This window comes from Salmo salar, chromosome ssa20, assembly GCF_905237065.1.
Source record: "Salmo salar chromosome ssa20, Ssal_v3.1, whole genome shotgun sequence".
In the NCBI taxonomy this organism is placed as follows: Eukaryota; Metazoa; Chordata; class Actinopteri; order Salmoniformes; family Salmonidae; genus Salmo; species Salmo salar.
Genome location: NC_059461.1, coordinates 61,704,182 through 61,718,631, shown reverse-complemented (window position 1 = coordinate 61,718,631; position 14,450 = coordinate 61,704,182). Strand labels below are relative to the sequence as shown.

At 46.9% G+C, this 14,450-nt stretch overlaps 1 protein-coding gene across 6 annotated transcripts in view; it reads left to right on the top strand.

Annotated features, from left to right (window-relative positions):
- The window catches only part of LOC106581027 (BCAS3 microtubule associated cell migration factor), a 338,435-nt gene that overhangs the window by 133,777 nt on the left and 190,208 nt on the right, over nt 1–14,450 (top strand). For all 6 annotated transcript variants that reach the window (XM_045703731.1, XM_045703733.1, XM_045703732.1 and 3 more), the window contains 4 exons: nt 5,131–5,255; nt 5,610–5,775; nt 7,220–7,320; nt 13,442–13,542. In XM_045703731.1, the coding sequence (XP_045559687.1) occupies nt 5,131–5,255; nt 5,610–5,775; nt 7,220–7,320; nt 13,442–13,542 (493 nt within the window). The remainder of the gene's footprint in view (nt 1–5,130; nt 5,256–5,609; nt 5,776–7,219; nt 7,321–13,441; nt 13,543–14,450) is intronic.

The window sequence follows — 14,450 nt, the reverse complement described above, 5'->3', positions numbered from 1 at the left end:
ACTAAGTCATGTTTTGCAGAGGGGTCAAATACTTATTTCCCTCATTAAAATGCAAATCAATTTATAACATTTTTGACATGCGTTTTTCTGGATTTTTTTGTTGTTATTCTGTCTCACTGTTCAAATAAACCTACCATTAAAATTATAGACTGATCATTTCTTTGTCAGTGGGCAAACGTACAAAATCAGCAGGGGATCAAATACTTTTTTTTCCCTCACTGTAGTATAGAAAATTATATTTTCTGGTTATTTTGAAGTGAATTGTTGAATATTACATAATTTAATTATATAGAATTTTCGTGTTCCAAAATGTTGGACTGTGTGTGTGTGTGTGTGTGTGTGTGTGTGTGTGTGTACAGTTGGTAGTGCGTGTTCAAGCGAGCTGGCGTGAGTTTGTGTATGTGTTCGTGAGGTCTTCATCGTTAGATCAGAGGTGAACCTCTCCTGTGGGGCTGTGTTAGTGTGTCAGACTGTGTTAGTGTCAGACTGTGTTAGTGTCAGACTGTGTTAGTGTGTCAGACTGTGTTAGTGTGTCAGACTGTGTTAGCGTGTCAGACTGTGTTAGCGTGTCAGACTGTGTTAGCATGTCAGACTGTGTTAGCGTGTCAGACTGTGTTAGCGTGTCAGACGGGTTAGTGTCAGACTGTGTTAGCGTGTCGACTGTGTTAGCGTGTCAGACTGTGTTAGCGTGTCAGACTGTGTTAGTGTGTCAGACTGTGTTAGCGTGTCAGACTGTGATAGCGTGTCAGACTGTGTTAGCGTGTCAGACTTTGTTAGCGTGTCAGACTGTGTTAGCGTGTCAGACTGTGTTAGCGTGTCGACTGTGTTAGCGTGTCAGACTGTGTTAGTGTCAGACTGTGTTAGCGTGTCAGACTGTTAGTGTCAGACTGTGTTAGCGTGTCAGACTTTGTTAGCGTGTCAGACTGTGATAGCGTGTCAGACTGTGTTAGCGTGTCAGACTGTGTTAGCGTGTCAGACTGTGTTAGCGTGTCAGACTGTGTTAGCGTGTCAGACTGTGTTAGCGTGTCAGACTGTGTTAGTGTCAGACTGTGTTAGCGTGTCGACTGTGTTAGCGTGTCAGACTGTGTTAGTGTCAGACTGTGTTAGCGTGTCAGACTGTGTTAGCGTGTCAGACTGTGTTAGCGTGTCAGACTGTTAGTGTCAGACTGTGTTAGTGTCAGACTGTGTTAGTGTCAGACTGTGTTAGCGTGTCAGACTGTGTTAGCGTGTCAGACTGTGTTAGCGTGTCAGACTGTGTTAGTGTCAGACTGTGTTAGCGTGTCAGACTGTTAGTGTCAGACTGTGTTAGCGTGTCAGACTGTGTTAGCGTGTCAGACTGTTAGTGTCAGACTGTGTTAGTGTCAGACTGTGTTAGTGTCAGACTGTGTTAGTGTCAGACTGTGTTAGCGTGTCAGACTGTGTTAGCGTGTCAGACTGTGTTAGTGTGTCAGACTGTGTTAGTGTCAGACTGTGTTAGTGTGTCAGACTGTTAGTGTCAGACTGTGTCAGGCCCTTCAGCCTCCATTCCTTCCTCCGGGGGTTTTACTGTCCACCTTGGTTATAGGGCTGGACAATAATACCAGGCCGCTCCGCTACTCTTCTCTGATCAATAGCATATGCAGCCCTATCACCATACTGAACCTTCCCTGTGTTCTCTTTCATCCAAACGGTCCTGACATGTCTGAATAATCCAATAACTCCCAATAAATTCTCTCAAACGGCTAACTCAAAGTGAGACTAGGGGAAGCAGCTGGAAGACTAGCAGCATTCGAGGCACATGTTCAAGCAAGTGATAACCATTATGGCATCTTCAAGTATTTGCTGAAACCTTTTTCTATTCATGTGTGTGTGTTTGGGTGTGTGCGTGGCACGTGTGTATTAGTGTGTGGACACACATATACACACACACACACCCAGTCCTCTGTACAGTCCATGGTCAGGCCAGCCTGTAATGGTTTGAGTGTACATGGCGTGCTTCATGACAAAAGGAAGGATGTAATCAACTAGCAGCACATGCAACACAGGCTTTAAAATACCATGGACATCCTCTACAGAGCTGCAGTCCTGATCTACTGGCATGGGAATACACACTCTCACACACGCTATCCCATTCAGGCTGCAGGAGCCCTGTATTGAATGAGGGAGGAAATATCCTGTATTATGTCTAATGATGTTGGAGACATTTTTCTGCCTGTTTTTAATTTGCTGAATAGTAGAGACCAATACATAAATAATTTGTTCAGACACAAGCACAGTGAAATTGGAGACAATTCAGAGCAAATATGAATAAAAAAAATACATTTGCTACCAATGTACTTAATTTTAAGTCGCCCTCATCTCTTTATTTTGCTAAATTGCCTGAAGTGTAATTGTGTTAAAAGCTTGGCTTGTTTTTTGTTCACAGATGTGGCAGTGTTTGAACTTTAATATCTCAAACCAGATTGGGCATCATTCTCTCTACAACATTTGGCAACAATTCTCTCTCCTCATTCTTTCTTTAACTACAGTTTTAGTTCATCTAACAACTCAAACCACCAGCCTTTATCTTCTCTAAGAGGAGTACCCTGTGTCTGTGTTCTCTCTCTCTCTCCTACCCACTCAACCTCTCTCTCTCTCTCTCTCTCTCCCCTACCCACTCAACTTCTCTCTCTCTCCTACCCACTCAACCTCTCTCTCTCTTACCCACTCAACCTCTCTCTCTCTCCTACCCACTCAACCTCTCTCTCTCTCTCTCTCCTACCCACTCAACCTCTCTCTCTCTCTCTCCTACCCACTCAACCTCTCTCTCTCTCTCCTACCCACTCAACCTCTCTCTCTCTCTCTCCTACCCACTCAACCTCTCTCTCTCTCTCTCCTACCCACTAAACCTCTCTCTCTCTCTCTCTCTCTCTCTCTCTCCTACCCACTCAACCTCTCTCTCTCTCTCCTACCCACTCAACCTCTCTCTCTCTCTCCTACTCACTCAACCTCTCTCTCTCTCTCCTACCCACTCAACCTCTCTCTCCTACCCACTCAACCTCTCTCTCCTACCCACTCAACCTCTCTCCTACCCACTCAACCTCTCTCCTACCCACTCAACCTCTCTCTCTCTCTACTACCCACTCAACCTCTCTCTCTCTCCTACCCACTCAACCTCTCTCTCTCTCCTACCCACTCAACCTCTCTCTCTCTCTTCTACCCACTCAACCTCTCTCTCTCTCCTTCTCCTACCCACTCAACCTCTCTCTCTCTCCTTCTCCTACCCACTCAACCTCTCTCTCTCTCCTACCCACTCAACCTCTCTCTCCCTCTCTCTCCTACCCACTAAACCTCTCTCTCTCTCCTACCCACTCAACCTCTCTCTCTCTCTCCTACCCACTCAACCTCTCTCTCTCTCCTACCCACTCAACCTCTCTCTCTCTCTCCTACCCACTCAACCTCTCTCTCTCTCTCTCCTACCCACTCAACCTCTCTCTCTCTCTCTCTCTCTCCTACCCACTCAACCTCTCTCTCTCTCTCTCTCCTACCCACTCAACCTCTCTCTCTCTCTCTCCTACCCACTCAACCTATCTCTCTCTCTCCTACCCACTCAACCTCTCTCTTTCTTCTACCCACTCAACCTATCTCTCTCTCATACCCACTCAACCTCTCTCTCTCTCCTACCCACTCAACCTCTCTCTCTCTCTCCTACCCACTCAACCTCTCTCTCTCTCTCTCCTACCCACTCAATCTCTCCTGCTCCTACCCACTCAACCTATCTCTCTCTCATACCCACTCAACCTCTCTCTCTCTCCTACCCACTCAACCTCTCTCTCTCTCTCCTACCCACTCAACCTCTCTCTCTCTCTCTCCTACCCACTCAATCTCTCCTGCTCCTACCCACTCAACCTCTCTCTCTCTCCTACCCACTCAACCTCTCTTTCTCTCTCCTACCCACTCAACCCCTCTCTCTCTCTCTCTCTCTCCTACCCACTCAACCTCTCTCTCTCTCCTTCTCCTACACACTCAACCTCTCTCTCTCTCCTACCCACTCAACCTCTCTCTCTCTCCTTCTCCTACACACTCAACCTCTCTCTCTCTCTCTCCTACCCACTCAACCTCTCTCTCTCTCCTACCCACTCAACCTCTCTCTCTCTCTCTCCTACCCACTCAACCCCTCTCTCTCTCTCTCTCTCTCTCTCCTACCCACTCAACCTCTCTCTCTCTCTCCTACCCACTCAACCCCTCTCTCTCTCTCTCCTACCCACTCAACCTCTCTCTCTCTCCTTCTCCTACCCACTCAACCTCTCTCTCTCTCCTACCCACTCAACCTATCTCTCTCTCTCCTACCCACTCAACCTCTCTCTTTCTCCTACCCACTCAACCTATCTCTCTCTCATACCCACTCAACCTCTCTCTCTCTCCTACCCACTCAACCTCTCTCTCTCTCTCCTACCCACTCAACCTCTCTCTCTCTCTCCTACCCACTCAACCTCTCTCTCTCTCTCCTACCCACTCAACCTCTCTCTCTCTCCTTCTCCTACCCACTCAACCTCTCTCTCTCTCTCTCCTACCCACTCAACCTCTCTCTCTCTCTCCTACCCACTCAACCTTTCTCTCTCTCTCCTACCCACTCAACCTCTCTCTCTCTCTCTCTCCTACCCACTCAACCTCTCTCTCTCTCTCTCTCCTACCCACTCAACCTCTCTCTCTCTCTCTCTCCTACCCACTCAACCTCTCTCTCTCTCTCCTACCCACTCAACCTCTCTCTCTCTCTCCTACCCACTCAACCTCTTTCTCTCTCCTACCCACTCAACATCTCTCTCTCTCCTACCCACTCAACCTCTCTCTCTCTCTCTCCTACCCACTCAACCTCTCTCTCTCTCCTACCCACTCAACCTCTCTCTCTCCTTCTCCTACCCACTCAACCTCTCTCTCTCTCTCTCTCTCTCTCTCTCTCTCTCTCTCTCTCTCTCTACCCACTCAACCTCTCTCTCTCTCTCTCCTACCCACTCAACCTCTCTCTCTCTCTCTCTCTCCTACCCACTCAACCTCTCTCTCTCTTTCCTACCCACTCAACCTCTCTCTCTCTCTCTCCTACCCACTCAACCTCTCTCTCTCTCTCTCCTACCCACTCAACCTCTCTCTCTCTCTTTTTCTCCCCCCCTGCAGCAAAGCCAAGCCTCCCCCTCAGATCTCCCCCAGTAAGTCCAGTGGAGGAGAGTTCTGTGTGGCTGCTGTCTTTGCTGCCTCACGCTCCTGGTACATGACCAACCCCAACATGAAGAGAGAGAAAGGTGAGGGGTTGTAAAGGCTTAGTAGCATTATGCTCATCATTAGATCCCACTAGTGCATTAGTATCCTAGCTGTTACCCCCAAAATCACCATCACACTAAAACACTTTCATTTTGTTTTCATTTGGTCATTTAAAAGTTCAAAATTTGTTGGAGAATCGTAAATACCAATTGCCTGGAAACTTTGCTCTGGGTGTTAACCCCTCTTAGCCCCCTGTGTAGATGCAACATTAAGGTCAGGGAAGTAGGAACCCACTCAGTGAGATGCTGGGCGTAGTAGACAAAACACTTAGCTAAGTCACAACAACGTGCTCCTCTTACTCCGTAACGTTGACCTGTTGACCTCCTGTTACTCAGACCAGTCCAGCCGGGCAGTGGTGGAATCCCTCTACATCCTCAGTTGCTATGGCACCCTGGTGGAGCACGTCCTGGAGCCTCGGCCAATCAGCACGGCCCAGAAGATCAGCGATGACACACCCCTGGAGCTCAACACATGTCCACGGGCCTGCTGGAGCCTGGCCAGGTAACTGACCCTTCCTAACATATGTCTACGGGCCTACTGGAGCCTGGCCAGGTAACTGACCCTTCCTAACACATGTCCACGGGCCTGCTGGAGCCTGGCCAGGTAACTGACCCTCCTAACACATGTCCACGGGCCTACTGGAGCCTGGCCAGGTAACTGACCCTTCCTAACACATGTCCACGGGCCTGCTGGAGCCTGGCCAGGTAACTGACCCTTCCTAACACATGTCCACGGGCACACACACACACACACACACACACACACACACACACACACACACACACACATCAGTGGTGGTCAGTGCAGTTTAAGATTAGGGAGGACAATTTTTTAATGAGCATGGCCTTATTTCTATTACATCATATTGAATGACTGCCATTCATATTCCATTCATCCAGTTCAATGTAACATCAATAGGTTTAGGCTGCTACATGATACTCTAATTTTCCTATACCCTTCATGAGGTTGCTACAACCTAGCCTGTGTAAGTCTATGGAAGGAGGTGAGCCTCCTAGGTTTTGTATTGAAGTCAGTGTACCCAGAAGAGGATGGAAGCTAGCTGTCCTCCGGCTACACCATGGTGCTACACTACAGAGTTTAGGCTACTGTAGACCTTCATTGCAAAACAGTGTGTTTTAACCAATTATTTGGTGACGTGAATATGTTTTAGTATAGTTTTATCTAAAAAGGATAACTTTTTCTGTTTTAAAATGTATCTCTTTATGAAATTCACTGAGTAGGATGGTCCTCCCCTTCCTCTTCTGAGGAGCCTCCATTGAAACACATACAGATGCGCACGCACACACAGTTTTCCCCGCTCTGTTAAACTCTGGTTCATGTTATGAAGATATACATACAGTAATATATTGTACAGTTATACAGTAGTGTGTGTGACATTATCATAGTAAACTGCTTTTTATTACAGGAGTCATATATTTTCTAACATATTGTATGTATAACCTAGTTATAAAAGAATATTGGATACAGTGAAAACATATTGTGCTGCAGAATTCCATTCATCCATGTCAAATGAGCAGCTGGAACCAGATATAAAGTTCTGCTGCTGTGGCCCAGTTCTCTGTGATCAGACTACAGCTATGTAGGACAAAACACATGTGATGTTCATGTTGTACACTACAGTACTGTATGTAACTACTATAGTATACACACCTTCATATGTTATATCTGCCTCTGTACTGCCAGGCTCCAGGGACCACAGTCTATTTACACCCAGCAGGGGCACTGCTCTATACATCTGGCCCTCAATCTGCAGCCTTTGTTTGACCAGAGCTCTATTTTATAATGGTGGATCACCAAAAGGGTTCTAAATGGGTAAAAGTAGTGCACTACATTGGGAAGAGTGTGCCATTTGGGACACATCCTGAGATGTTCTTCTTTGTAATTGAGTTGTGTGTTTCTCTCCTATGTTGTTTGGTTGTTACAGGACTCCACTGTGGAATGAGCTGCAGCCTCCCTTTCTCTCCAACCACCCTCTGGTGCTGGCCTCTGACCTGGTGCAATATTACCAATACCTCCTGGCTGGATGTAAGTATTATACACTGTGTGTGTACTCTTCTCTGTATGTGTATATAAGTACTCTTTGTATGTGTGTGTGTGTACCAAGCTCCATTAGACCTGTGCCAGAGCTGTAGCCTACTAATTCCTACTGTTTGTTCTCTATGGGAGACAGTCTTCACCCTCTTATTGGTGACATGCTGAGGAGTAGGACCCTTTCAGTCCTCCTCCATTACTGTTCCCTCTTAAAACCCTCAGTGGAGATCCGACATCTTTCCATCACTCCATCTGAGTAGTGTTCTGGTCTCAGATCCCTTATCACACGAACTGTCAGCTTTTCATCCGTTCTGTTCCGTCTGTACGGCACTTTGAATCAAGCCTTTGTCACTGTATGTCTCTTTGTCATGTTGACTTGTTCAGAGGAGGTAGACAATGCTAACAGCTCAACCAACTCCACTCAACTCATTCAAATGAAGCCAATTAGCCAGCCTCCAAACTCCTTCTAACTCAATAACAAGTACAAAGAGCACCAAGCACTTTAGGTTGACATGTGAAGTGTGTGGAGGCTGGCGATGGCAGAAGGAAGAGGACGACAACTCTGGGGGGCAGAGTGCACACGGATGGCCACACATTTCATTTATCCTCAGTTATAGTGTGCGTTGTTGCATTAGCTGCATAATCATAAACATAAATCAGTAATTAGCTCCTGAAGTGCCGTTGGGGCAAATCCCCTTCTCCTCCCGTGTGCCTGTTCTTCTGTCTGCTCTATTCTACGCTAAATTGGTTGCTTCCCAAATGGCACCCTATTCCCTACTTAGTGCATTACTTTTGACCAGGGCCCTATGGTCAACAGTAGTGCACTATAAGGAATGGTGTGCCATTTGGGAGGTAGATGTTCTCCCAGTGCTCAGGGCTGAGCGGGTAGGATATTTTCTCAAATTAGTTCCAATAGTCCTTTCTAGTGTCAGAGCGATGAAGTCAAGTTGGTGTGACGGGTCGGGCAGCGGGCATCGGCGCTGGGTTTAGTGTGACTCTGTCCTACGAGAAGGCATAATGATTTAGTCTCAGTGCTCTCTCACATTTAGCTCCAATTAGTGATGGCCAAAATATCTCCGCCTGCCCCACCTCGTCTGTCCCTCCCTCGCCCCCCTTCCTCCTGCCAGCCGAGCAGCACCAACCCTGATGCACTCACACACCCAGGTCAATACAATATGCACATCATTTGTCGTCTTGTACTTCTTCTACCCATCGCTCCGTTCTGCTCTGCCCCCGGGCGTTTCCTGCATGCTGCTACGGCTCACGGAGTGCCACCTTTCACTCCTCCACTTTGCACCCGAGCATCGACTGAAAGTTCTGTTTCACAACACGGTGCCTCCACTCAGCCCGCCAGAGATTGACTGGGCAGAGAGGCAGTGATCCAGGGCGGGCGATCTGACCCCGGGATGCATTATGCTATGCTACACTACAGCCACACACAGCCACACACACACACACACACACACACACACACACACACACACACACACACACACACACACACACACACACACACACATTGTTGGCTCTGTGGGCCTTCTCCAGTGGTGTATAAAGATCAGGGCTTATGAAGGGAGAAGCTGCTACTCTCCTCCCTGCTCCGATACAAACTACACTATCAGGGTCTAGTTTACATAGTAGATACTACCCCAAACATCAACAACCAGAAGGACATAGTGACGGGAGGAAAAGAGAAAGGGTTAGGAAGAAAGCGAAGGAGACCGAGACAAAGATGGAGGGAGAGAAATGGAGATTGATGAAAGAAAAGTCGCAAAGATAAAGACAGAGAGGGGTATGATTAATCACGGGCTCCTTTTAGATCTGCAAATGAGTCTGTGTATTCAGGGACTTAGCTGGGTTCCACAACCTTCTAGAGCATGGGGTTAGAGGGTTTACATGTTGTGTGATTGACAGCAGCTGCTCTCTCTATATTGGATGACCGGTGTGATTAAAAATGCATGTTGCTGTGGAGGGAGGGATGGAGCTCATGCCAGCCTAGCCGGAGAGGAGCCTCGCAGGCTGGTGATAAAAGCAGCGGTGGCGCCACTTCATGGTCACTATCTCCACCTGTCCATCTGCCCAGCCCACTGGCACTGCTCTGGGCCACAGCCGGGTAAACAGCAGCCCCACCACACTGCTGGGGATGATAAGAGACCGAGAGAGAAGTGCACACACACACACACACACAGACACACACACACACAGACACTCACAGACAGACACACACACACACACACAGACACGCACACGAACACACACACACACACACACACACACACACACACACACACACACACACACACACAGACACGCACACGAAACACACACACACACACACACACACACACACACACAGACAGGGACACAGAGACAGAGAGATATGAAGAGGCGATAAGGAAGAAGAGCTGGCCTCATAAATGCTGTCTCAGTCCAGCTTTGATGGCTCAGGGAATCCTCACTGTGGTGTGGATGGCTCAATCAGCCAGTTAGGAGAAACAGAGACCCTTTTCATTCTAAAAGGCCTTAAATGAATGAATGAATGAATAGGGCCAATTTGTGTTGCCCTGAGGTGTCAGAGTAGATTTAATCCTGCGGTTGGATCCCTTAGAATAACACCACCACACGATTGATGAATGTGAGGCTTTTTTCCATCCTTATTTGCAGCATTCATTCCTGAAATTCAGGGCATATTTTCCCCCCTCTGGTCTTGACGTATTTTGAAGCGAGGGGGCTGTATTTACATAGCTGTCTGTCGTGTGTGTTCAGACACCTCTTCCCCGGCCGCAAGACTTCGCCGAGGCAAACATGGCGTGAATAATTTACCTCCCTGCTCTTCTGGCTGGCTCCTCTGAGCTCTCTGAGTAGGCTAGGCACCTCAGTGGTGGCTGCGCTGGTGCTTTTAGGCCCTGGCCTCCCCCTAGTTTCAAGTTTTATTCGTGGTATATACAGGATACACATGGTATACACCATCCAACGAAATGCTTACTTGCAAGTTCCTTCTAGACAATGCAACAACAATAAATATTAAAAGATAACAATACGAATATAAAGTCTAGCCCCTAGCTTCCTTTCATAATGTAGTAACTGGCGACGGGCTGTCTCCTGGGCCTTCCACCATGACGAAGTGCCACGGCCTCGTCAATAACCGCTAATTGGCTGAGTGAGAGACTTCCAAGGCCGGCAGGAGCTGATCTTCACCGCTGGGCAGTTTGGTAAAGAGACAGTGGGAAAGGATCAGCCATGGACAAGCAAGCCTTGTCAGATCGTGACATTATCCCAACTGGCCTGCCTAATTGTCAAAAGGAGCTGCCCAAATGAGCACGTGAGAGACAGAGAGAGAGGTTAGAGGTAGAACGGAAGGGACAGGCCAGACAACTAGACAATGCGGCTGACCACCACTGAACAGATCAGATCATTAGTCGTATTTCTCCCCAGAGATCAGCCCCTGCCCTGAGGTCAGCAGTCAGCCCGGATCAATACCTGGCCTTGCTTTGTTCTGGGTCTGCTCACTATACCTGCTGTTACTGCTACTGGCATCCGCCAGACAACTCACTCTGTCTGAAATTTCACACTATTCCGGATATAGTGCACTACTTTTGACCAGTGAACTATATAGGTACTAGGGTGCTATATTGGACGCACCCCTGCACTACCTACTGTTACTGGCCTTGACCAGACCACTCACTGAGTCTCTCCTCTGGTCAGCAGAACTAGACCACATCCTCTCAGAGCCACAGAGACACAGGCTCTTTAAGATCGTTTAGGAAAGGTTTAAAATCACTTTTGTTTTTTAGTGTGTTTTACCAGAACAGGGGATTTTTCAAAGAACAACACCAATCAGATTTGCCTGGTAAACACCACCAATTAGCAATTTTTCTACTTGATAGGAATGGTTATAATAGTCATTTCAGATGGTAATCTTTGCTATCAACCATCACTAAAGCAAATATGCTGCCTTGTGATGATTAATTAGTACACTGTTTTCACATTATGTTGTCACTAGACTGAAACATTTTCGTACATGTTATGGCACTTTCCTATTGATGGTAGAGTAGAGCTCTGTTTGCTAACCCCATTTCCCCCCCCCCGATGATTATAGGGAGATTTGGGCACTCTTTTGCATATCATTAAACTCATGTCATATACAGTGTCAACGTTTATGATCACTGTGTTTAATGTACAGTTACAAGATGACATGTCGTCACACCCTGAGTTGTTCTGAACAGAATGATCCTGTGTTTGTTTATTGTGAAGAGAATTTGCAGCTGAACACACATCTGAATGACTCCTTTCAATCCTCACCAAAATTACCATCTGAATTGCCTTGTGAAAGCCTGACACTGTAACATCCTATTTTATAACATAGCTAGTCATGTTGGCAACAGAACAAGCTTTCAAATGATGCCCACCTGACCCAGATTTCTATTTATAATGTGCTCTTTTGGGTTTGCATAAGGAACAACAGTAATTGTGACACAGTAATGGTGGGGATGCAGGGTTTTTGTTCTAGTAAGTCAACGGCACAACTAGGAGAGCTTAAAAAAAGCACCTTATAGTTGAAGACTCTTCTTTGAGTCATAAAAGTGCAATGGAATTATTAAGGAACTGTGCACTCTTTGGAGAGGTGGTTGGCAACTTGGAGACACCAGTTAGTCGTCTCTCTCAAACCCCTGTGATTTGTTCCTCTTATGTTGCACCTACCCCACATTTACAAGGAATATTCTTATGTTACTCAAGGTATCCAGAGTATTTTGTTATCAAGTCAACAGTATAATGTTTAGATTCTTGTGTCAGGTGAACTGTTGTCCTCAACGTTGGTATAATATATGTTCCCATAATTACCAAACTCTTCCCTTTCAATTGCTACCATGCTTTTGCACACACACGTACACACACACACAGAGGTCTGACTGTGCGTGACCCTTGGGGATGACCACTGCCTCCCCACTCAGGAGCCTGTCCGGCTCTCTGAGGCCAATGGAACCCCCCGCCCCTGTCGCCGTAACCCGATCCAGCCAGCCAGCAACGGCTCCAAAGCATCAATAATTAATTAGGGAACAGCTATTGCCCCCAAGGGGTCATAGAGCAAGAGTAGAGTGGGTGGGAGCAGGACAGGCTCCTACAGGAAGGAAGGGTAGTAATGATTTTGTTTAATAAGTAACACAAGCAGACTTTGTTCTTCTGCCATTAGAGAGCAACCTAAGGTATCAAAGCATCTGGCTAGGAACCACACACACCTTCACCACACCCGTCTCTCCAGAGCAGGGGAGAGCAGTGTGTTACAAGCTTTTAGGAACACCAGGGCAGCCTCTCCACAGTGGAAGAGTGTCAGTCGAGGTATTTGTTACAGCACTGCTGTGTGTGGTGTCAAACCGACAAGCACACCTCCTTAAGAAGCCTCCCAACACCTGCTCTACGCACGAGAGAGACAGAGAAAAAGCGAGAGAGCGAGGGAGAGAAAAGGCGAGAGAGGGGGCAAAAGAGACAGCAGCGCCTTGTGCACTCCAGATGAGAACTTGACAACTTTATTAGTCATTCCCACATTAAACAAATTCACCACAGACTGACACGGGGTGGGGGGCGCTAGGCCCTGAGGTGGCAGGAGCAAAGACTGATTTTACACTTTAAGCTTCATTCTCCACGCCTGCTTATTCAAGCCTCCAACTACGCCATCTGTCTAGATGCCTCTTTCTCTGTGCCGCTGACGGGCCTCACACACACGCACGCACGCTCACTCACACACACACAAGCACGTACACACACACACACATGTTCTCTCTCACTCACACTTACACATGCTCCTTCACACACTCAGGCACACATATGCCCAAATGCCCTTTTGCTCTCTTTCCTCCCCCCTCTCTCGACTTAACTGAGTGTCAGAGACACTAGACAACAGGAAAAACTCACGCTCTCTGTCTGTCTGTCTGTCTGTCTGTCTGTCTGTCTGTCTGTCTGTCTGTCTGTCTGTCTGTCTGTCTGTCTGTCTGTCTGTCTGTCTGTCTGTCTGTCTGTCTGTCTGTCTGTCTGTCTGTCTCGCCCTCTCTCTCTCACCCGCTCCCTCTCTCGCTCGCTCACCCGCTCTAACAAACACTATCTCCCTCTGTGTCCACAGTGGTGCCTCCTGGAAGCCCTGGCCCTATCACACGCCACGAGTCTTACGACAGCCTGACGTCGGACCACAGTGGACAGGAGGATGAGGAGTGGCTCTCACAGGTGAGACTAACACTGCCCAGCTGGCACCTTTTTGAGTGATAATTGAGTCAACATCATGAAACACACCAGCACTAACACGCCTGATTCAGGTAATCTAAAGGGCTGATGCTTAGTTACTGGTAGAGCAGGTTTATTAGTCCACCAGGAATGGATTGAGGAATCCTTCCAATATATAGAAATATCAAAGCATTTGCATCATCTGCACTTCACATGTCCTATGGTGGCTAGAGAGGGACAGTCACCCCTTCAAGAGCCTATTGCCCAGCATACTCTTTCTTTTCTCTCCTAAAGGACTTCTCCTTAGCAATAGCTGGTAGGGGGAGCCTTTTACGTCCCTTTGATATTTTAAGTGGAAATTGTGCACAAATATTCAATTTTAAAAGCCTGTCATACTAAATTAAATGAAGTGGCCTTTAACATATTGTAGACCACTTGGAAAATGAAGAATTACTAAAGTGTTAAAATTCAGCATTTTCACATCCTGAGACTTCTAGGAAGATTTTAACCCACTTAAACCCCAACCGTTGTAAAGCCCTAGTTATTTTGTTGCTTTGACAAAGTAATTTCTTAAGATTATTATTTATTTAATGTGATTAGTGATTCATTTTAAGGTATAAAACGATATGTGAACTGAACTCTCGTTTTTAATATGGTGCAAATATTCCTTTTTTAATATTTTTTTCAAAAGAAACATTGAACAGCTAATAATAGTCAAATCATAGTGTAAAAGCAGGTGAGCTGGTTTTACTATTTTGGGCAATTTTCTGTTGTTTTTTGGTGGAAATCTGAGTGTGTCGAACATGTTCAACCTGTTACCCACATATAGACAGGCTAGAAAAGCTTCCATTCCCCCTGTCACCAAGGGATTTATGGCTGATTTAAGATCAAATCTTCAACCTTGTTACGGT